Source organism: Puma concolor, chromosome E1, assembly GCF_028749965.1.
Source record: "Puma concolor isolate L17-30 chromosome E1, mPumCon1.1.hap2, whole genome shotgun sequence".
Taxonomy (NCBI): Eukaryota; Metazoa; Chordata; class Mammalia; order Carnivora; family Felidae; genus Puma; species Puma concolor.
The window spans coordinates 3,755,732-3,779,195 of NC_141680.1; the positions used below are offsets into that span (position 1 = coordinate 3,755,732).

At 56.9% G+C, this 23,464-nt stretch overlaps 1 protein-coding gene across 2 annotated transcripts in view; it reads right to left on the bottom strand.

The window, feature by feature from the left end:
- PIK3R6 (phosphoinositide-3-kinase regulatory subunit 6) overlaps positions 1-23,464 on the bottom strand; it is a 59,456-nt gene that overhangs the window by 13,165 nt on the left and 22,827 nt on the right. Inside the window, exons 3-18 of one of the 2 annotated variants that reach the window (XM_086685990.1) lie at positions 19,333-19,416; positions 18,818-18,909; positions 17,925-17,993; positions 16,930-17,062; positions 15,772-15,841; positions 14,390-14,573; positions 11,723-11,888; positions 11,347-11,433; positions 9,617-10,040; positions 9,253-9,331; positions 8,424-8,546; positions 4,713-4,823; positions 2,841-2,928; positions 2,493-2,563; positions 1,915-2,005; positions 196-311 (exon numbers count right to left, since the gene is read on the bottom strand). In XM_086685990.1, coding sequence (XP_086542116.1) covers positions 196-311; positions 1,915-2,005; positions 2,493-2,563; positions 2,841-2,928; positions 4,713-4,823; positions 8,424-8,546; positions 9,253-9,331; positions 9,617-10,040; positions 11,347-11,433; positions 11,723-11,888; positions 14,390-14,573; positions 15,772-15,841; positions 16,930-17,062; positions 17,925-17,993; positions 18,818-18,909; positions 19,333-19,416 — 1,988 coding nt within the window. Of the gene's footprint in view, positions 1-195; positions 312-1,914; positions 2,006-2,492; positions 2,564-2,840; positions 2,929-4,712; positions 4,824-8,423; positions 8,547-9,252; positions 9,332-9,616; positions 10,041-11,346; positions 11,434-11,722; positions 11,889-14,389; positions 14,574-15,771; positions 15,842-16,929; positions 17,097-17,924; positions 17,994-18,817; positions 18,910-19,332; positions 19,417-23,464 lie in introns of those variants that run through there. The other variant, XM_086685992.1, reaches the window with a different exon arrangement.

Sequence of the window (23,464 nt, forward strand, 5' to 3'; positions counted from 1 at the left end):
GGGGCTTGACTCTCCCCAGGCCTCAGTTACACCAGCCGGTGCTCCCCGGTACTCCACACACCAGGGGAGAGCAAATTCTCTCCAAGGGGAAGACCCAGTCCGACAGCAAAGGCTCAGAAGCCATCTCCCCTTCTCCGAACACCCCGGCCCGGGCCACCTACCTCGTTCGAGTATCCCGTGCTGCCCAGTACTTACAGAGAAGGACCTTCCCGCCAAGTTGGAGGACTTGATGACCTCCGTCACGCTGACGTTCAGGCACGTGTGGTCTGTCACGGGGACAGCAGGTGGCGGGGCGGGGGCGGGCCCAGAAACTGGGGGGGAACAAGATGGGAAGCAGGTGGCTGTAACGGGCCCCCCCACTTCCTGACTGCGCCTTGGTCCTGACCGCGTTTCAGTTCCTTCCTGAACATCCACTGCCTTTCCCTGGGGGACCCACAGGGTATCCTCTGTCACGGCAGCCACCTCCCCATGCCTTTCTGCACCCCCTCCCGCACCCCTTTTCTGTGGAAGAAGGTGCGGTGGACCCTTCCTGAAGCCCCCGGCACGTGATCAATGGGAGGAGCGCAAGTTAGCGTGGGGGTGGGCGGGTGGGGGGATGCTGGTGAAGGAAATGAGGGAAATATAACTTAACAATTAGAGCGAACACGATAGTTTTCTAGACGCACATGAATGAGGACTTCAACTTCACTTGAGAAACGAAAGGACCGGTAGAGAGGTCACGAGGAACTCGCCCAAGGTCACACAGATGGTAAATGGCAAAGCCGGACCTGGAGGCCAGCCCCCATCCCGACCCAGAATCTGTGCTCTTGACCCACTATGACCACCTCTCGGCTAAGAGCTATCCCCAGGGTCACGTGTCTCCCTTGCGGTGTTAAGGGTGCACGAGTCGGGGGGTGCCTGGGGGGCTCAGTCGCTTGAATGTCCGACTTCAGCTCAGGTCATGATCTCACGGTTCGTGAGTTCGAGCCCCGAGTCGGGCTCCGTGCTGATGGCTCGGAGCCTGGAGCCTGCTTCGGATTCTGTGTCTCCCTCTCTCTCTGCCCCTCCCCTGCTCACACTCTGTCTCTCTTTCTCAAAAATAAACTAAACATTAAAGAAAAAAAAAAACATGCACAAATAAAGGTGGTCTTGCTGGGTCCCCTGCTTCCTTTGCCTGAAAGCCAGCACCCAGACGGCCTGGGTGTGAATCCGGGCTCTGACCCTTCCTCACGGACGTGACCTGGCCTCCAGCATTTCTCCGCCTTCAGTTACGTCTCCGGTAGAAAGCGGCTGGTATTAATAATGCCGATCTCACAGGATTCGGAGAGTCGATGTGTTTGACACAGAACATTGCCCGGCCTCTGATCAATGGGTTCGGTGACGTCCTCACTCACGTCACCGAACTTTTCTTTCTTCCAGAAGACCAGGGGGCTAACGGAACAGCTCACGATTATCCTTCACTCTCGGCATTTACATCGGTATCTTTTTAACATCTCTATTTTAGATTTGGAGCATTACATAAACTATCTTATTATCTATTAGATACATAGCTATTATTAGGTAATTAGCTAAAATTAGAGAGTTTGGGCCGGTGGTGCCTTTGGTGAACTGGGGGTTACCTGCCCCCGGTGGAGTGACATTCAGAAGAAAACATCTCCAGACACAACAGGGGCAGGAGGGCGGCAGGACCCCCTCCGTGTGGCCCCTCTGCCTTCCAGCTGCAGGGCAGGGCCGAGGCCAATGCTGTCGCACATCCCCCCGATGGTGAGGGCAGATACCACGCCGCACCCGGGCACCCGGTGCTCAGCCCTGCACGACCTCAGGATTGGGTGGGAGGCCCGATTGCTCGGGGTCACCTCACCTACCGTCACTCACCCCTTTTTCCTTCTCCCCCCACCCACCCCCTTCTCCTGCCTTCTCTCTCCAGCTCCTTACCTTCAGTGTCACCGGCTGCAAAGGTCTTCAGGACCAGCCCAGTGGCCCGCAGGGAAACGGCGACCTCTTGGGCCCGGTGGCTGAGCAGGGCCTGGAGGGGGGATGCGGGCACCAAGGGGGTCCTCAGAACATCCCTGTCCCCCCGGGCACCCTCGTGTCAACAGTCCTGCTTCCCACCCCTGCCCTGACTGAGATTCTTGTCCGAGTCACCAATGTCCAAGGCGGGGCTGGCGGGGAGAGGCGGAGGGCACTCTCGGCCCCAGGGAGCACGGTCAGCCTCCCAGGCCCGAAGGGACACGTCTCCCATGCCATCAGTTCAAGCATCTGGCCAGCTAGGGAGGAAGGCATCCTCCAGCAACAGGACAGGCCCCTTGTCCCTTAAATCACGTGGCCTCCTCGGCTGCGTGCCAGGCCAGTGGTAATTTGCTCATCCCTGCAAAACTCTCCAAAGGCTGGGGAAACTGGGGCAGGAGGTTCTGGCTCCGTCTGCTGCCACCAGCCTGTCCCTGATGCCTGCTTCCAACCCTGTGCCTCCCACCTCCTCCTGAGCAGCCCCCCGCCCCCCACGAACCACTCACCTTCTGGTAGCAAATGTTGAGCTCAGCCCCTGGGCCCTCGGCTGCGCCCCTCCTCCTGGGTGAAAAGCCATCTGAGGGAGGAGGAGGGAAGAGGGTGAATCGCGTAGGAGGCTCCTGCCCCTCCCGCCTCACCCAGGCCGAGCGGAGCTGCTGAATTGTGACAGCATCTCTCCTTGGATGGAAAGGAAGCATCTCGAGGGTTCCAGTCCAGGCAAGCTTGGAGGAGCCAAGGGCACCCCGGTATTTGGTGGAGTTGGGGGGAGCATTAGGTGAGAGGCGGGAGGACGTTCCAGAAACAGGGCTTGGCCGGAGATGCGTCAGTGAGCTCTGGGAAGGGAGGATGCTCACCTTTGGGGGGCTTGGTGTCTTGAATCTTCACCTTGAGCTCAGTGAGAAAAATGTCCTCTGCAGGGTGTTGGCTCAGGTCCCTGAAGATCTGGAGGGAAGGAGGAGGTGTGGACGGTTGGAGAGCTTCTGGAAGGAAGCAGGGCCGGGGCCCCCACCGTCCAGGCAGTGACTTCCCGGACCTGCCTGTCCACAGGTGTCCAGTGATGTAATATATTTACAAATAGGGGAAGCCACTGGTATCAGAACCCAAGCCGTCCTCGACGGTCTGCAACCACGACAGTCTAACGCGGAATGAACGGGGCACACAATTCACACAGGGGCGGGGCCGTGTGAGAAAATCTCTTGTGGACGCCAGAAGGGCCAGAGAGGGGGACCCCATTCCTGACTTGCAAGGCGAGACCAGCCAGGACGGAAGGGCTCGAGGGAGCTGAGCCATTCTGGGTTGGGGCTGGAAATCTGGGGCTGGAGGGGCGTCCCTGGGACCCTGATGGGTCAAGACAGGAAGCAGACCCTGCCACCGTCACAAACACAGGAAAAAACAGGACTGTGTGCAGGCCCCATCCCGACATTTTTCCAATCAAAGGATTACTCAGAATTAAGAACGATCCAGATGCCCAACCACAGAACCACTCCCGGCCTCCTGACAGCTTCTGAGCCAGGGCACAGCCCTGCTTTGGGGGCTTCTCCCCCAAATCACCTGACTTGAGCCCAAAGCCACGTTATAAGTGCCTTCTAACAGCCTCTGCCCACGGTTGTCCATGCTGTGCACTGCTTCACGCTGCCGGCCTGGCCAGAACCCGCAAACCCAGGTCTGCTCCAGGGGCCTCTGGCCAAAGGGCAGCGACGGGATGCCTAACCTTTCAATTTATTTGCGCGGCTGAGATGTTTACTCCCATCTGTTTGTTTGACTTGGGTTGTTTCGTTTTGCCTTTTGGAAACCAGCGACAGGAGCTAATTGCCTCATTTAGGTCAAAAAGGGGGAAGGTCATGAAGAAAATTTCCACCACGGGATGCAGAGTGAGGGACGAGAATCCGGAACGAGAGAGGAAGCAGCAGAGGCCGCCTCCCGGAATCTCAGGTTGAGGGGGACGGTCCCGGAGGAGGCGGGAACAGACCGGAAGGGCATGCATCATGGGGTTTTGCCTGAACTGGTGGGGGGGGGGGGGGCTTCATGTCTGCTGGGGAGGTGTGCATGCATGTGTAGGCATGGACAGAAGCTCTGGGGACACCTAATGGTCTCCACTTTCCCCCCAGCGGAGTGGGGGGCCAAGCCACTTGCTGAGAGTGAGGACTCAAGGAAAGCAGGGAAGGCGGGAACAGCCACTGCGGCAGGGAAAGCAGGCTCGACACTGCGGGTGTGTCCGTGTCCGGCCAGAGGGCTTCGGCTTATTTTTTAGCAGGTGCTCAGGGGCCCCGAGCTTAGCAAGCGCTGAGGCGCACTTCAGCGCTGCCCTGGGCTCGGGTTTTGCTGGGAGGGGAGACAGAGGGGAAGCGAGGACGCAGGGGTGGGGTGGGGGGAGAAGGGGAGGGGGCCTCGCAGGGGCGGCAGTGTGCGATCAGAGACTGGACAGTGAGCGTTGAGGATTTCTGAGACGAAGCGATTGCTGGTGAGAACTTTCGCAGCAGCCCTATCGCCAGCCCTCCGCGGGGTCAAGGCCTAAAGCATCTTTCCACGCAAAGATGTACTTCTGCTCAGGCCGGATGCCTGTGAAGTTAATGATTATCCGATTCGTCCAAAGACTGGAAAGACACGGTTAGCAACCAGGAGCATCTGGGTGGGTCTGTGACGTGTGCCCTGCTAACCCGTGTCTCCCCAGAGCCGGAGTGTTTTGGCGGTGGGGTCCCGGGGGGCGGGGGGAGGGCCATACTTACCTTGACTGTGTAGATCTGGAAGTAGACGGGTTGGGTGCCCATGCGAAGGTAATAGGTGATGACATCCAGGATGAAGGGGTCCACGGTCCGGGATGTGTCCAGGGAGGGAGGCTGTGAGGGGGGCAGGGAAGGCCTTCAGCCGCCACCCTCCGGGCTATGGTGGGAGGTGCTGTTTTCGGAACGGAGAAGCTCCAAGGCTCCCGTGTCCCCTCCGTGAGGCACTAAACCCAACTGGTCCCTCGACGCAGTCCAGGCCCTGCTGACCGCCTGATGTCTACTCCTCAGGCAGATATACCTGTCCAGGGTCCCGGCCCCCCAGGGCCTCCGATGCATTCCACTTTGCTCAAAGACACAGGGGGCGCCTCTAGCTGGAAGGGAAGGAGCTGGACGCTTGGGGTAAGGACCAGATGCTTGAGAACATAGCCAATGATCACAGGGGCTGAACTGAGTTCCAGGTTTGGATTAGGCATTCACTGGCCAGGTGACCTTGGGCCCGAGAGGCGAGGTGATTTGCGGTCTCCTTTAGCTCTTGTCGTATTCAAGTATTATATCATTATCTATCGATCGATCTATCTGTCTATCGATCTATGTATCTCTCACACTGTTTCCAGTCTCTTCATGTGGAAACTGCGTTTGGACTAAGTGTGGGGGTCATACAAACTGCTAATTATTAGGGCAAAGCAAGCAGGGGGAACCCTGATTTCTACATGTGTCCTGGCATGGGGGCGGGGAAAAAGGTACCAACCAAAGAGCAGAAGTGAGACCCGCATCAGATGTTCCTCCCCTAACAGCCTCCAAGTCTTATTTATTTATTAAAAAATGTTTTCATGTTTATTTATTTCTGAGAGAGAGAGAGAGAGAGAGAGAGGGAGAGACAAAGCATAAGCAGGGGAGGGGAAGAGAGAGAGGGAGACGCAGAATCCGAAGCAGGCTCCAGGCTCCGAGCTGTCAGCACAGCCCGACGTGGGGCTCGAACTCACAGGCTGTGAGATCGTGATCTGAGCTGAAGTCGGACGCTCAACCGACTGAGCCACCAGGTGCCCCAAGTATTTTTATTTTGGGGGAGATAGAATGAGCAGGAGCAAAGCAGGGGCGGAGAGAAAGCGTGAGAGAGAGAGAGAGAGAGAGAGAGAGAGAGAGAGAGAGAGAATCCCAAGCAGGCTCTGCACTGTAAGCACAGAGCCTGATGCGGGGCTCGAACCCACAAACCATGAGATCATGACCTGAGCCAAAATCAAGAGTCAGATGCTCAACCGACTGAGCCACCCATGCGCCCCTGATAGCCTCCAAGTTTTGAGGAAAAGGTATTTCAATACTCGGCTAACCAGTCTTCTGTGTATGCACAAAGACACTTTTCGGGTAAGCAATAATTCAGGAAACAGGCCCCCCCCCCCCCACATTTTTATTAGAAGGTATAAGAAAGAACCCCAATCAATCAGGCAATAAAATGACACAAAGATCTCAGTGAAGTGTCAACTTAGAATATAAGGTACCTAGGAGTGTTTGGGGTGGGGGGGCTCAGTCAGTTAAGTGTCAAACTTCAGCTCAGGTCATGCTCTCGCGGTTCGTGGGTTCAAGCCCCGCATCAGGCTCTGTGCTGATGGCTCGGAGCCTGGAGCCTGCTTCGGATTCTGTGCCTCCCTCTCTCTCTGCCCCTCCCCTGTTTGCACTCTCTTTCAAAAATAAATAAACATTAAACAAAAACTTAAAGAAAATAAGGTAGCTTAACTCAATAGACTCCTTCATACAACAGCAAGTGCTACCCAAATATAAGGGGAAAGAGACACCACCCACAACTACAAAAAAAAAAAAGCCATCAAACGTAAGGAGCAGATTCAGCAAGAAAAACAGGCTAAAAGTGTAGCTATCCTGAGGGACGTACAAGACTTTTGTAAATAAAGATAAATCCCGTGCTCCCACAGGGAGTAACTTAACACACTAAAGAGGCTAAGTCTCTTCCAAATTTCAATCAAAATCCCAAGGTGGTGGGGGGGTGGGGTGGATTAAAAAAAAAACTTGACATGGGCGCCTGGGTGGCTCAGTCGGTTGAGCGTCCGACTTCGGCTCAGGTCATGATCTCGCGGTCCGTGAGTTCAAGCCCCGCGTCGGGCTCTGTGCTGACTGCTCGGAGCCTGGAGCCTGCTTCGGATTCTGTGTCCCCCTCTCTCTCTGACCCTCCCCCGTTCATGCTCTGTCTCTGTCTCAAAAATAAATAAAAACGTTAAAAAAATAAAAAAAAAACCACTTGAAAAAATTCTAATATTTATCTGGAAACAGATATAGTCTGAAACATTTTCCGGAAGAAGAGTAATGAAGTCGGTTTATCCTGCCTGCTATTAAAATATGAAAGTACTAATGTGTCCGGAAATGGATGGATCAACAAGAAAGAATAAAAATTTAGTAAACGAGAAAAGTGGCATTTCAGACTGATGGGGCAAGATGGCTTGTGCTATAAATAGCTTTAGGACAACTGGCTACACATTTGGAAAAAAGACATTCGCATGCTTCACACAAAGCACTGAAACCAGTCGCAGGCACGTTAATTTAAATGTGAAAACCGAGGCATTAAAAGAGTTACAGTAAATTATCAGGGAATATTTATCTACTCTTGGATGTAATTTAATCAGCAGAGGAGAACCTTCAAAGCAGGACTCCAAAGGCAGGTCTCTCAAAGGATAAAAGTTCTGAGTGTGACATAAAAATATTAAACTTCTGGGGGCGCCCGGGGGGCTCAGTCGGTGGAGCGTCCGCCTCTTGGTTTCGGCTCAGGTCATAGCTCACGGTTTGTAAGTTCGAGCCCCGCATCGGGCTCTGTGCTGACAGCTCGGAGCCTGGAGCCTGCTTCGGACTCTGTGTCTCGCTCTCTCTCTGCCCCTCTCCTGCTCATGCTCTCTCTGTCTCTCATAAATAAATAAACATTAAAAAAATAAAGAAAGAAAAAATATATATATCAAATTTCTGTAAGTCAGAAAACACTGCTGATGAAATTCACCGGCAAATAACGGAGTGGAAAAAGACGTCGGCAACACCTGACGGCTAAAAGGTTAAGATTCTCTTAATAGTAGGGGCACCTGCCTGGCTCATTCAGCGCGTAGAGCCAGCGACCCTTAATCTCAGGGTTGTGAGTTCGAGCCCCACGTTGGGGGGTGGGGTGGAGTTTACTTGGGAAAAAAAAAAAAGAGATTCTCTTAATAAATGAAGATCTTTTCAACTCACTGGAAGATGAACTCACGAGCCGCCTACCTGGAATCAAGCTGTCCGGTTCCGGGTGGGAGTCCACCTCTCGCCTTTTTACTTTGGACAAGTTCCCTAATCTCGCGCCTCAGTAGTTTGGTCTGTAAAGTGGGGAGATGGCTACACTCGCACCTGCCGACAAGAGTGCCTACTTGGTAGGGCCGTGGAGTGCGAGTGCCCTTGAACAGCGCCTGGCACCCGTAAGTGCTCAGGAAACATGGGCTATTACACTCATGGAGAGACCGTCCCAGGAAGCACCTTGGCCTACACACTAAGGGAAGAATGTTTTGCTCGATGGTCTCCCCGGTGTTCCACCCAAAGCAGGTGCCTGGGGGAATTCCGACCACCAGCTTCCATGCTTCCTTCTGGCCTCATCCCACCCCAGGGGGGGGGGGCGCCCTGGGGTTGACCCTTGAGGTCAAGGGTCAAGGGTAACATCTGAAATGCCCCCCCCTCCCGCCCTCGCTGCCCCCTTACCATCTCTGCCAGCTTGTGGATGGCCGGGCACAGTGTGTTCACGGTGCTCTCATACCACGGGTCTGCGCGGCCCAGGAATGTGGCCAGCTCTCTGAGCTCCGAATGTCTGCATGATGCCTGTTTCTGGGGACAAGGGGCGGGGCAGACCCATCAGGCCGGGTCTCTGGCCAGAGGGTCCCCTCCGCAAACTGGCCTTGGGATTATGGTCCGATCACTGAACCTCTTGGGGCCTCGGTTTCTCTGCCACGTGAAGCCTATTAGGTCTTATACCTCAGATGAAGTTGGTAAACCCTTAACTGAGGACCGCTTGCTGGGGACATTGAACGACGATCTTCAGCCTTGGAAGTAGAGAGACAAATACTGCTTGGAATTCAGTGCTCCCCACTAAGCAAGCAGAGCGGGGCAATCGAATAATCGAAAAGCCGCCAAGGCAGTCTGGCCCCCAATAGATCAAAGGGCTCCCATTGCCCGAAACTTCTTTTCATGGGATCCCAGGAAGCATGCTGTGCGTGCGTGCGTGTGAGCCCCTGTTTGAGGAGAGGCTTGCAATAAATTCCACCAGGAAAGCAAAACAAAATTCAGCACTGGGCAGGCTGCCCGCCCCCCCCCCCCCCCCCCCGAGGGGACACTGGGCCTCCGGGACCTGCGTCTGTGGCTTCCGGGACACAGACCCACAAGGGCTCCCCCAGCCCCGCATCCTAAGGAAGGGTGATCCTAGTCCCTGGGGCCAGGAATGGGGCTAAAGCGTGCCCCCTGCCCAGCCCCTGAGGCAGGGGACGCCCCTCCCACGTCCTCCCCGACGTGCCTCCCCCCTCCCCTGCCCAGCCACCTCGGGTGCCAGCACGGGGATGTAGTACAGCTGCAGACTGAGCCTGGGGGTGAGGCAGCACTTCTGGGTCTCTCGTTTCCTAGCAAAGAGGGCGGAACACAGGGGTCAGGGCAGGGGTTTGCGCTTCCAACGTTCCACATCCTGGTTCTGCTCTGTATTCTCTCTTGCCTGTGAGCGACCTACTCAATCTCTCGGCACCCGTTTTCTCATCTGCAGAATGGGCGCAGCGCGGTGCCGAGGACTGCTGGGCTCGCCAGAACGTAAAGCGCCGAGCTGGTGAGCGCAGTGCCCCCTGGCGGCGGCGGCGAGCTGGGTCTGACGCAGCCCCGCCCCCCGCCCCGCCCCGCCCCCCTCCGGGCCCTACCTGAGGCTGTGGTAGGCCTGGGCCAGGCGCCCCAGCATCCTGTCGTCCCCCAGCACCAGCACCCTGGCCGTGTGAAGCCGCGACACACCAGGCAGTAGCTCCCCGTCCCCACTGGGCCTGCCCGTCCTGCGGTGTAGACCCGGGGGCCCGTCCCAGCACGCGGGCATCAAGACGTCCGGGAGCCGCACCCGCTTCTTGACGCCGCCTTTGCGCTGCAGCCTGGCGCGCTCCATCTCGGGGCTGCCGGGTAGGGGCAGCTCGTCAGCCCCCGGAGGAAGGTCCCGCTCGATGCCGCTGTCGGTGGACAGCATGGACACCCGGGCCAGCTCCCGGTCCGGCCAGAGGCCCTGCAGATCCAAGGCCTCCAAGTCGGCGCTGAGGCACAGCTGGGATCGCGGGCGCAGGAACAGCACCAGTTCCTTCCCTGGGATGCGGGGAGCGGGGAGGAGAGGTCAGAGGAGGCTGGCAGGGCCTCACCCCTGCAAGGCCTGGGCTCCCGTGTTTCTCAAACACCGTTCAGCTGGACAGAAGCCCCATAAGATGCCCCGCGAAGGAACAAAGGTCCTGCGGTGAACAGAGATGGCGAAGGCCGCATATTCCTGACACCTCGTGTTGAGTACATGTACTCAAGGCTCTGAGAAGTCCTGCAGTAGTCAGCTACACTCGGTGCCTTCCCCTTCGCTGACTCTGGAGCCCTCTTTATTAGCTTCCTCCTATCCTCTTATTGTCTGTGGCTTCCCCTGGGACACAGAGAGCAGACCCTGCCTACTCCAGGAAAGACTTCTAGGCTTTTCTTTCTTTCTTTCCTTCTTTCTTTCGAGAAATGTTTTTTTATTTTTATTATTTTTTTTAATGTTTATTTATTTTTGACAGAGAGAGAGAGAGACAGAGCATGAGCAGGGGAGGGGAAGAGAGAGAGGGAGACACAGAATCTAAAGCAGGCTCCAGGCTCTGAGCTGTCAGCACAGAGCCCCACGCGGGGCTCGAACTCACAAACGGTGAGATCATGATCTGAGCTGAAGTCCGACGCTTAACCGCTGAGCCACGCAGGTGCCCCTAGGCTTTTCTCATCTACTTTCATTTTATTACCCATGAGGAAACTGAGGCCCAGAGAGAACACAGAGTCAGTCTAGGATGACCCAGCCCATGCAAGGAGGGACTTGGGCCTAGTTCACCAGCCAGCACTTCCCCCTACCCCCCACCCCCACCTCTCTTGAGAAGAGCCAGGGACAGTGTGAGGGGAAGGCCAGTGTGGACAGAAGTGTGAGGCAAGCAGATCTCTCTGGAAGGACCCCTCCAGCTCCTGGAACTGTAACTTCTGTGTGACTGCCTCCTTCTTGGGGACATTCATTGTCTGTCGGCATCAGCTTGGGCATGTGGCCATTTCTAGGTGAGGCCAGTGGCTAAGGCACCGAGCTCTTCTGCCATAGAGAAAACGCGTTCTTCCAGACGTGCAGAACAGCTCAGGGAGCAAGGCGCACACACGTGAACACACACACACACACACAGATGTGCACACACACACGCAAGGACATAAACAGATACACACACGTGATACACGCAGTCACGCAGACACAGACCTATAGGCCCATGAAAGCACAGTTGCACTCACACACACAAACACAGACAGGCGAATGCACACACACACACACACACACACACTGAGAAACACACACACACACACACTCATTTCCCTTCAGCTCTGCAGGGAGGAGGTGTGAGGCACTTACAGAGCTGTTCTTCATCCGTCCACAGGTGGAAGGTGATGTGGGGGCTGGGCAGAGGGATGTTTGGCTGCGGGGACTGCAGGGGGTCGCCTGAAAGAAGGGGGGGGCGGGCTGTGGGATTCTCGTCTGCCCTCCCCTGCGGCTCCTGGAGGGCCCGGGGGGCGTGCAGAGACCCTCTCTCCCCCATATGGTCCCGTCCAGGCTTCCTCTCTGCCTGCTTAGCCCGGGACCGTCCAAGTTCCCCGGGCGGCCCTCGGTCCCCAGGCCCCCCAGGAGCCGCGCAGGCCCGCCCGCCTCAGCCACGCGCGGCAGGTGCAGCGCTGCTCTCCGGCGCCCCCCTGCGGGCCCTCGCCGGGCCTCGCCGCCCCCGCCCGCTTACCGCCGCAGCGCCCCCTGGCGGCCGCCTCCGGCCCCAGCAGCGAGCAGTAAATCTCCTCCAGCCTCTCCAGGTGTCCCTCCCGGCTCGGGCTGGGCTCGCTGGCCATCTGCTCCACGGCTGCCACCACGGCGTGGAAATAGCGCTCCAGGGCCTGGCGAGGGCTGGCCTGTCGGGGAGGGGCGCCAGAGCCTGGGTCCCGGCCCAGCCCCCCACCCCCCCCCCCCACCCCCCGGGCTCCGAGGTTGCCCGATGCTGCCCACACCTGAGCGTCCTCTCTGTCCCCCACACGGGGCTGCCCCGCAACGGCGGGACCCCAGAGGGGCAGGGAGGGCCGCCCTTGGGTCAGTCTTCTGCCCCCGCCTGGATGTAAACTTCAGGAAGGCAGTCTGTTTACAGCGGCATCCGCAGCGCCTAGAACACGCCCTGGCGCATGGTGGGTGCTCCCTAAATAGTTGCTGTATGATTATTTTCTCGCCCTTGTTCCTTCAGTCAGCTCACTTTGGTTCCCAGCTATTTCAGAAGGACAATTTATGTTGGTAATCTATATAAAAAGGCTAGAGTCACATGTCCCACTTAGAAAAATAACAAAGATGAATATAATCATCACAAACCACTATTTTTAAATGCCAGCCTGCCAAGGCTTTATGGCTGGAAGCTTGCCTTCTCTTTTTAAAAAGGGAAGTTAGGGGCGCCCGGGGGGCTCAGTCGGTTTAAGCCTCCGACTTCAGCTCAGGTCACGATCTCGCGGCTTGTGGGTTCGAGCCCTGCGTCGGGCTCTGTGCTGACAGCTCAGAGCCTGGAGCCTGCTTCCACTTCTGTGTCTCCCTCTCTTTCTGCCCCTCCCCTGCTCACACTCTGTCTCTTTCTCCCTCTCAAAAATAAATAAACTTAAAAACAAGAAAAAGGGAAGGGACTGTTAAAGAAGTTAGGGGTAGAACACCAAGCTGAGCCTTTCTCCTTAATGGGAATGGATGGGAACAGGTTTTGAAAGCTTCTCGCTGGGCAATCCCATGCTCTCCAGCCCCCCCCCCTCCCGTGGTGCAGATCTGAAACCCTGAGAAGAGCCCTGCATTATGTTGTCTGCACACCAGGGCTTGTTTTCCTCTCTGGTCTGTGCTGGGGGGGGTCTGCTGAGCGGGATCCTAACTTCCTGATTAAGGGAGGGAGGGTCATTCTGGGTGGCTAGGGCCCCGATAAACACTTGTGGAGCGAACAGATAATGCAACGAGAAGATGACCGAATCAGAGTTAGAAGGGGCCATCGGGTCCATTTCATCTCGTTGCTTAATTTATAAATACACTAATATTTATTGAGCACCCACGACATGCCAGACCCTGTTCTAGATGCTGGGATACAGCTGTGAACAAAACGGATAAAAATTCCTGTTCCCAGGGAGTTTATATTATAGTGTATGTCTCTCTTTCCACCCCCCCCCCAATGATAATAAACAAGAGAAGTAAAATTTATAGTACGATAAATTGCAGAGAAGAAGGATGTGAAATTGGGGGCAGGGGCTGACATTTTAGATAATGTGATCAGGGAGGTCTCACCGACAGGTGACTTTTGAGTAAAGTCCTAAAGGAAGTGAGAGAGCGAGCCATGTGGATATCTGAGAGAATGTTCCAAGCATCGGAAATGGCATGTGCAAAGGCCCTGAGGTGTAAGCATGCCTGGCATGTTTGAGGGACAATAGGGAGACCTATGTAGCTGGAGCAGAGAGGAAGAGAGGGAAACTACAGAAGTTGGAATCATCTGGAATCAGATGGAATCAGAGAGGAAGCGAGGAGGTGGGACAGATCTCGAGGGTCTTGTAGGCCATTGAGATGTCTTTGGCTTTGATTCCATGTGCAACAGTGTGATAAATGCCATGGTGGCTCCCCGGATTCCCACCTTCAAGACTGAGGCACTCGTTAGCCCCGCTGCTGGGAGCATTAGCAACCGTCAGCTGTCAGCTGAGTCCCTTTCCATAGTCAGCCTCCGGCAAAAAAAAAAAAAAAAAAAAAGCCACTCTCCACGGTCATGTCCCTTCCTGAGGACCGTCCGCGTCCAATAATTAATAGGTGCGGGAGTATCGAGGCCCGGCCTCTCACCCTAATTCGGGACAACTGTATGCAGAGTTTGGTATCTCCTGCTAAAAAAGGGTGGTGGGGCTGTGGGGCCGGGAGGCGGTGGAACATAAGTTTGAGGTCGGAGAGATCTGGGTTCAAATCCTGACCCAGTCACTTTGTACCTGTGTGACCACGGGCAGGTTACCAACCTCTCTGTGCCCCAGTTTTAATGATTATACCCATTTCACAATGTTGTTGACACGTGGTGAGCCTTTTTTAAATGTGATACGTGTAAAAGTGTCTAACGCCGTGCCTGGGACACCACAGACATTCAGTCGACAGCACCTGTCCGGGTTATCGTCGTCTGTATTATTAAGGAGATAGACCAAAACGTTGATTGGGAATACATCTGGGTGGGCGGGTGTGAGCGATTTTTCTTTCCTCTTTCGGCCTGCGTGCATTCCCGCCCCGGATTTTCCTTAATGAGTGCGTACTCCTTCCGCATTGAGGGGGCAAGGGTGGTCTGAACCGGGGAGAAGGAGAGCAGACGCGGAGGAGAGCTGGCGTGTGCGTGCAGGGCCCCGGGCGCAGCCAAGGAGGGCTGGGGCGGGGCGGTTACCTGCAGCTTCCTCTGCAGAGCGCCTGCGTGGCAGGCGTCCCCCAGGGCGGCCTGCAGGGCGTGGGCGACCACGTGGCGCATGCAGGCCTCGGGCGTCTGCTGCGCCTGCGCCGCCTCGAGCTCCAGCAGCAGCGCGCTGCACACGGACGGGGACACCAGCTCGGGGTCCACGAAGAGGAATGCTCTGAGGGCAGAGGTGGGGGGGGGTGTTGCTGCAGAGGATGGCTGCGGCGGGGAGAGAGCCTGGAAGGGCAGCGTGGAGCCCTGCAGCCCCCGAGTATTTTGTTCCTCCAAAAACAGGAGCCTCGGATTCCAAAGTCTATGGGGGTTGGGGCGCCTGGGTGGCTCAGTCGGTTGAGGGTCAGACTCTTGATGTCGGCTCAGGTCATGATCTCGCGGTTGGTGGGGTGGCGCCCCGCCTCCAGCTCTGCGCTGACGGCTTGGGATTCTCTCTGTCCCTCTCTCTCTGCGCTGCCCTCTCTCAAAAATAAATAAACTTAAAAAAAAAGTCTCTGGGGGGACAGCAATAGGGAGGAGTAGGGACTGTGGCAAATCAGAGAGCAGGCAGGAACAGCTGGCCCCCGTTGGGTGCCCCCTAGTCTCGCGTCCAGGCAAGTCCCAAGCTAAATCCTGTCCCCACCCCCTCAGCTCTGTGGTCCACTGATGACATCGCCCTCCAGGAGGGACCCTAATTCCTTCCTGCCCAAGCGGACTCTGGACCCTGAGTGAGCCCCGCCCCCTCCCATCACCCTATCATGCCAGCGCCTGCTCTCCCTCCCGCCCCTGCTCTCCTTCCTGGCTCCCGGCTCTTCTGGGTCTCTCCACCTCACCTCCCTGCACCCCCCCATGAACACAGCCTCAAGCCACACCTTCCAGGGCCGGGTCAGCGGCGGTACCCCCAACTTCACCGGCCCCTCTTCCCCACACCAACAGCAGACATTTCCTCAATCTTATCTGAAGGGCCAGGCACACACAGACGAAAGCCCCAGATTTCACGGTGTGACTGTGGCCTGGACCGTAAGCAGCCGGGTGCCACCTCTGGCCAGCAGGCTGGCCGGCTGATGCTGCATCATGGCCAAGGGCGGGACGGAGGTGGAACGACAGAACTCCAGACTGGCCCAGTGCTCCTATCACCTTCTGCATGTGAGCGGGAGGGCTCTGAGCCAGCCCCAGAGGACAGACCCACCACCCTGCTTCCTGTGATCTCCAGAGAAGGCAGGCCCCGCCCACCCTTGCAAATACACTCCGCCCGGGACAAATGCCATGGACAGGAAACTCTGCTGGGGTTCCTCTCCACCCAGCCTTGTCCCCCTCAGTGAGCAGTCATGGCGTCCCAATACCTGGAGGGGGCGGAAGCCAGCATGCTGTCAGGGGTCACTCACCTCTCCTGGTAGGGGTACAGCTCACTCGTCAGGTTCTGCTCGGCAATGACCAGCCTTTGGTACAGTGTCCCTGCAAAGCAGACCGCATCAGCCAACCGGCTTCTGGTCTCTGACCCCCATTTCGCACCCTCCACGGAAGGTGCTGGGACATTTGAGCTCCAGGAACCTCGGAGGAAAAGCAAGACCGTGGATGTAGCTGCACTGCAGCTCTTATCTGAGCCGGCTCTCACCTGGGACAGATCTCACCTGGGAGAGCTCCTACCTGGGACAGGTCTCACCTGGGACAGTGCCTACCTGGGACAGTTCTCACCTGGGACAGCGCCTACCTGGGACAGGTCTCACCTGGGACAGGTCCTACCTGGGACAGCTCCTACCTGGGACAGGTCTCACCTGGGACAGCTCCTACCTGAGACAGTTCTTACCTGGGACAGGTCCTACCTGGGACAGGTCTCACCTGGGACAGGTCTCACCTGGGAGAGCTCCTACCTGGGACAGCTCCTACCTGGGACAGGTCTCACCTGAGACAGGTCCTACCTGGGACAGCTCCTACCTGGGACAGGTCTCACCTGGGACAGTTCCTACCTGGGACAGTTCTCACCTAGGACAGTTCCTACCTGGGACAGCTCCTACCTGGGACAGGTATCACCTGGGACAGACCTCACCTGGGACAGGTATCACCTGGGACAGACCTCACCTGGGACAGCTCCTACCTGGGACAGGTCTCACCTGGGACAGCTCCTACCTGGGACAGCTCCTACCTGGGACAGTTCTCACCTGGGACAGCTCCTACCTGGGACAGGTCTCACCTGGGACAGACCTCACCTGGGACAGGTCCTACCTGGGACAGGTCTCACCTGGGACAGCTCCTACCTGGGACAGGTCTCACCTGGGACAGGTTCTACCTGGGACAGGTCTCACCTGGGACAGCTCCTACCTGGGACAGCTCTCACCTGGGACAGGCCTCACCTGGGACAGGTCTCACCTGGGACAGCTCCTACCTGGGACAGGTCTCACCTGGGACAGGTCCTACCTGGGACAGGTCTCACCTGGGACAGCTCCTACCTGGGACAGCTCCTACCTGGGACAGCTCTCACCTGGGACAGGCCTCACCTGGGACAGGTCTCACCTGGGACAGCTCCTACCTGGGACAGCTCTCACCTGGGACAGCGGTCTCAGTTTTCAGCCTTATGGCGCAGTCCAAGGCGACCGTGCAGTAGGGGGCGGGCAGGGTTAGCAACCTTGTGCAAAAGGTGTAGGTCCTCCGGTAGAGCTCCTCCGTGATGCCCGTGGCCTGGGTGGGAGGGAGGAGTTGGGTGCCCAGAGCCCTAGGTCACAAAGGGTGCTGGGTGGGTGGGAGGGTGGGGTGGAGAGGAGGAAAGGCAGGTCTGACAGCCAGACCTGGGCTCACACCTCCCTCCCAAACATACACCCCTAGTCTCTTCGCCCGGCACCTGAAAGACACCTCTCGGACACCCCGCTCAAACTCGCCCCAAAGGGGATCCATCTCACCCTGTCCTGCTAGCAAATCCCCTCCCCTCCCCTCCCCTCTGCTTGTCCGGGCAGCACATTCCTGCGGGGCTCTAGGCTGAAAACTTGGAGTCTCGTCTCCAGCCTGCTGGGCGCGATATCCCGCAGGCATGACGCTCCCAGTGCAGTGGCCACGGGCTCCGCTTCCTCCTGCGCCTTCTGCCTTGGCCCGAGCCCAGCCCCCTCCTGCCCCTGGATCCCGGCAGCCCCCGAACTGTTCTCTCTGCCCCTCATCTCCCTCGCTGCCCTCTCCCACCCCCCGCAATCGTACATAGCTCCTGATTGCTGTTGTCGAGACATTTTCTCCGTGGCTTGTCCCTTCCCTAAGCAGGGATGGGTGATGGCCCCCGGGGCGCATGGGAGCAATCCCGAGGACCCCATTCCGGCATTCGAGGCTCTCATGCCTCCCGCGCGCACTGCTTTCCCAACTTCCTCCCCAGTAGCCCGCTTTGTGTATTAGGGGCAGGGCACCGCGAGTGTGGAGAAGACGGTTTGGGGCAGGCCACCCAAGAGTTCTCCTAGGCGCACCCAGGCAGAGACTGCGTGTCTCCTGCGGGACAGGACAGTGTCTGGCCCTGCCACGTGTGGGTTGCCATGACCGCCCTGACCCTCGGCGTCACGCTCACCTTAGTGAGCACATACATTAGCGTGTGCAGCAAGGGAATGATCGCGTGCCGGATGTCCTCGCTCTCCGCCTGGAAAACAGGAGATCGCAGGGCGTTTACTGGTCTGGGGGCCCGGGGGAGGGGGCATGGGGTGGTGTGGAGGGTCACTTCCGGCGGTCCAAGAACGATTTTGAAAACGTCACCCTGGGGCGCCTGGGTGGCGCAGTCGGTTGAGCGTCCGACTTCAGCTCAGGTCACGATCTCGCGGTCCGTGAGTTCGAGCCCCGCGTCAGGCTCTGTGCCGAGAGCTCGGAGCCTGGAGCCTGTTTCAGATTCTGTGTCTCCCTCTCTCTGCCCCTCCCCCGTTCATGCTCTGTCTCTCTCTGTCCCAAAAAAAAAAAAAAAAAGAAAACGTCACCCTAAGGGAAGGAGGGGAGCCCCGGAGGCGGGGCTTGCCCTGCGCCTGGGGGCGGGGGTGGGAAGTGCCAGGCCCCCCCCCCCCACTCTTCCCCTTGCAATGCAGGAGAGAGCCAGAGTGGATATTATTTTTTTATTCAATGTTAATAAAAAATCACGTCAAAAAAAAAAAAAAAGAAGAAAGAAAAGGTCATAAGAAATAGGCATTTATGTTTATCGATATTCTGTCTCTCTGCCAGTGGGGGCTTTTCCATTTACGGTCCTGGGGGAACGGGCTAAGTCAAGTGAAGTAATGAGAGTCAGGATCAAGAAAATCTCATGGACAGAAGTGTGCAGGAGGGAGACACGGCTGGCAAACATCATGCTGACAGCCCACAAGTGACCGGAGTCTGGGGGACGCGGCTCTGATGGCCCCGAGGCCCCAGCTGGCTGGGACTCTCTCTCTCCCTCTCCCTCTCTCCTACCCCCGCCCGCCTCCCCGAAGCCCCAGAACCCACCTTCTCCAGTTCTCTGAGCAGAATGCGGACCAGAGCCGGACTCTTTCCAGGATCTCGCTCCACCTTCTTATGCAGGGACCATCTCCACATGCCTGGCCGGGAGAAAGGGGAGCCCGGCACACGTAGGTGGGGCAGGGGGCTCTTAGCGGGGGACCCCCGGAGCGGGACCCTGCGCCCTGGAGCCCCAGACCGTGACTCTGAGCAGCCACGAGTCTGACCCCTCAGCTGGGCATCTGGCTCTGGGGCCACATGGCTGGACTTCTCACCCGTGGAATTCTGCTCTGCTGATTTTTGAGGACAGGGGGCTCTCAGGGCGGAAAGGCAGGCAGAGGGACACTAGGGGGACACAGGTGTATGCCTGTGGCTTAGGGACTGGCGATGTTTGTAGGTCTGCGCCCGGGGCCACGTTTCTGGGAGTCTGGCGGGCGCAGAGGGTCGAGGGGAATTTGGTTCACCAGGGGGGTTGGGAAGGTGGTTGGGAGAGATCGTGGCAGAGGCTGCCTGCTGGCTTTTACCTTGGTTGCTCTGCAGGGACGGGGCCTGGGCGCCGAGCTCCCGGAGCACAGCTTGCACGCTCCGTTGGAGATCCAGCTCAGCATCTGGGCAGCAGGGGCGGGCGAGCATTGAGGCCAGGAGCTTTGGGGCCCCCGGCGTCCCCCTCCCCCCCACCCCTGCACTCCCTGAGACCGTCTTCAGCCACCCTTCTCCAAGCCCCGAGAGGTGCCCCAAAGTGGCCAGCTCGGAGCAGACAGCGGGCACATGGGCCCGAAACACAGCCTTCCAGTCACCATCTCCGTGTGCTCCGTAAAGCCAGAGTGTTGTCAGTGTGCCCCCGGCGATACACGGGATGGTTTTATAGGGCCTTAAAAGGTCCTAAAACAATCGAATCACTAGGCTGTTATTTTAAAATTTTTTTTTTCAACGTTTTATTTATTTTTTTTTTTTGGACAGAGAGAGACAGAGCATGAACGGGGGAGGGGCAGAGAGAGAGGGAGACACAGAATCGGAAACAGGCTCCAGGCTCCGAGCCATCAGCCCAGAGCCTGACGCGGGGCTCGAACTCACGGACCGCGAGATCGTGACCTGGCTGAAGTCGGACGCTTAACCGACTGCGCCACCCAGGCGCCCCATTAGGCTGTTATTTTAATGTGTGCTTGAAAAAAAATATTTTTTTTTAATGTTTCTTTATTTTGAGAGACAGAGAAGTGTGAGCGAGCAGGGGAGGGGCAGAGAGAGAGAGAGAGAGAGAGAGAGAGAGAGGAGAGAGAGAGAACCCCAAGCAGGCCAGCACAGAGCCTGACATGGGGCTCGAACCCACAAACCACGAGATCATGACCGGAGCCGGAATCGAGACTCAGACTCTCAACCGACCGAGATACCCAGGCGCCCCTGAAAAACAATATTTCTAAGGGGTTCCTCAATCGATACATGAAGTGAAAATTTAAAGCCAACCGAAAGAAACAGGTCAGATAGATGCTGGGGCAGGAGGTGACCGTGCCCCTGATCAAGTGAACTCAGGCTCTAAGTCGCCTTCCCCACCCCCCACCCCCCATCTTGGCCCCGGTCCTGCCTTCCGCCTGCCTGTGGACTGGTTTTAGCAGAACCCTCTCAGCAGGAACCTGCACCTTCGGTGTCTCCTCCCAGGGATCTTCCATCCGCTGGCCCCCTCGCTGTCCACTGGCTACAACCCCCCCAGACGTCTGCCTCTTTGGGGGCCGAGCCCAATCTCTGTCCCCTGTTGAAATGGCTTCAGATCCAGTCCTCACCATCTGAACAAGTGAGGTTCACTGGTAACGGGGAGGAGGCCCCTGGCCCATCTCCCACTACGGGGAGGTTAGCTGGGCTCTGTGCGGGCAGCCCGTCGCCCGCTGTGGGGCCACTACGGGGAGCCGTGGGCCCTCACAGTCTCCTCCTCGGACACTGGGGCCCTTCTCCGTGCCTGACTTCCACGCAGGGGTCCCCCAGCTGCCCAGCTGAGCCCTTCTCTTTCTCCTTCCCTCGGAGCCAGATGTCGGTCCGCACCCTCTCCCTTTCCTGCCCCCAAGGTGTGCCCCCCACCTCGGTCCCCGCGTGGCCACCCTGCTTCTCGAAGGCTCCGGACTAACACAGGAAGCCCGAGAGACGCTGTCCACACCACAGATCCCTCTTTACCACCAACTCCCGACAAGAGATCGAATTTACAGGCAAGCGTGTGCGTTCTTGGGTTCTCGGACGCTGCAAACCACACGCGTGTCTGGGGTTCCTCTTTCGCTTGTTTGTCAGGAAACTTACAGTCAGACTGGGGCCCAGCGTCACAAATCAGCTCATCTCAGGGGTCAGGGACCTCTCCTCCCGCATCCTCTTCCTGCTCTTGGTTTACATCCTACTGAACATAGATCTTAATTGCCTCGAGCGCCTTGGGAAGCAAGCAGGATCGAGATCACAATTTTCAGAAACCAGCGGGTTGCAGTTCAGGAGTTAGAATGGGGTTAGCCGAGGACCCGGGGTGAGCCGGGGCTTGGGGACCGGCCCCTCCAAGGCTCTGGCGTGAGCTCTGTTAAGCCGGCCACCTGGCTTCTCCGAAACCCTCACCTTCTACCTGACTCTCCCCTGTCGCCCTGGGGCACATCGAGGCCCGTTCTGGAGCCTTCCCTGAGGCTGAGAACGGGCACTGGCTGTTACACCCCACGTCTGGCCACCCAGCCGCCCTGCTGGGCACTGAAGCATCCCCCCACACTGGCCAGGATCACGAAGCCTGGCACGAAGGCTGGCCGCAAGCTGTCTTCCCATCTACCTGTCTCCACCTTGCATGAAGATTTAAGGAGTCAGTGCAGGCTGAGTTATGAAAACATTATGTTATTTCTTCTTTCCTCCTTCCTTCCTCCTCCTTCTCCACCCGCCTCACCAAGGACCACACAGGCTGGGAACCGTGAACGCGGTGATCTCCCCCCTGGCCCCTCACTCAAAGGGCAGTCAAGCCTCTGTCTTCTGAGCCCTGGGTTCCTCCGCTTTGCAAAGGGAGCTCAGCTTTTATGTTTCAGAGAAAAAATAGAGAAGTTGCCAGGAGCCCCAGGAGACAACCCCAAATAAAGTGTGTTTTCGAAAGTCTGGGCAGCCAGAACAAACTCTCGGACTTTGGTCCACATCTGGCTTGCAGACGTGTTTTGTTTGGGCTTGCAGAGTGTCTCGAAAGGAAAGAAGAAAAAAGGAATCAGCTGCCAACATTGACAAATCAGGAGATTTTGCATAAAAGTTGGGTTTCTGGCATCTCTTGAAAGTCCATTGACATCAGGCACGCATTCTCCTCACATGGGGGCGATCGATGGGGCACAGCTATTCTGGTTCCTCACAGTGCCTCCCTTCCTGGTTTCCCCCATCCACACCCTCTACCCGGCCCCTGAGTTTGAGACCCCTGTCAAGGGGACGGAGACGATGAGCTGGATTATCTCAGAGGGGTGGGGGTGAAGGCTGATGCTTTTAGTTCTAGAGGAGAGTGATAACCCAAAGGGAAGCAGAGAGGCTAGAGTCCCCTGGATTGGGAGAGCCCAGACCAGGGCCGGCTGGGACACAGCTCACCGGGGGTGGCAAAGATCTCGGCTGAAGGCAGGTGAGCACGAACCTCTGACCTTGAGGGTCACTGCTGTGGTCTCCTGGGTCACCTTTGCCAGCACTCAAGAATGTCCCCAAAGGAACCCCCTCTCTCCCTATGCACCATGCAAGCCTAGCCAACCTGTTCAGGGGGCTGCAGCTACAGAGGACTGAAGACCACGGACTTTTCCATCATGAAGACTTTGTAACCCCTGGGCTTACAAGATCACAGAGAGGGGGAACCACCCCCAAGTGAATGACATTGGAATTTGTACTGGCCGTGGCAAAGGAGAGCTTGAAGCTGGATTTGATTGCATGAAGCAAAAGAAAGAAATGGAGTATTTCTTGCGCCTCAAGCGTCTCAAGGTTATTCATATACGACATGCACATCTACCATCATTCTTGACTCAGAACGGCCAATACATAAATAAACACTCCTAATTATTATCCTCCCCTCCATCCAGGAATGTGGGATATTGTTACGTTGCTATTAATATCTGACATTTAAATAGCACTTGAAAGGAACACACACAGAAAGTCGTACGCAGGCATGGCAAGACAATGTCATGTGTTCATCAAACCAATCTCATGTTTGTCGCGGGTAGACGGGAAGACTACATTTCCCAGACTCCCCTGCAGTTATGGGAGCCATGTGCTGAGTCCCGTCCAATGGAATACGGTAGACACAACATATGACACATTCACGCCCGGTCCTAAAATCCCCTGCACTAGCCTCCACCTCTCTCTTCCCATTCCGTGGTGACCTTGGAAGACATGTTCAAGATGGCAGTACCACAAGAAGGAGGGAGAAATCAGTCCCCGGAAGACTGGAGCCCACGCTGGATGGCGGTGTGCAAAATAAGCATTTGTTGTGCCAATCCACTGACATTGGGGTTATTTGTTACGGCGGCTAGCATTCTCTGACTGACCCGTGTACTTGCAGAGCATTTTCTGGCATATTACCTCATTGAATTCTCAGCAGAGCCCTGGGGGTTTGCCCTCCAAATACTCTTCTCTCTGTTTTTTAGATTCCAGGTCGAGAGCTCTTACCCTTGCTCCATATTGCCTCTCTAAGCACAG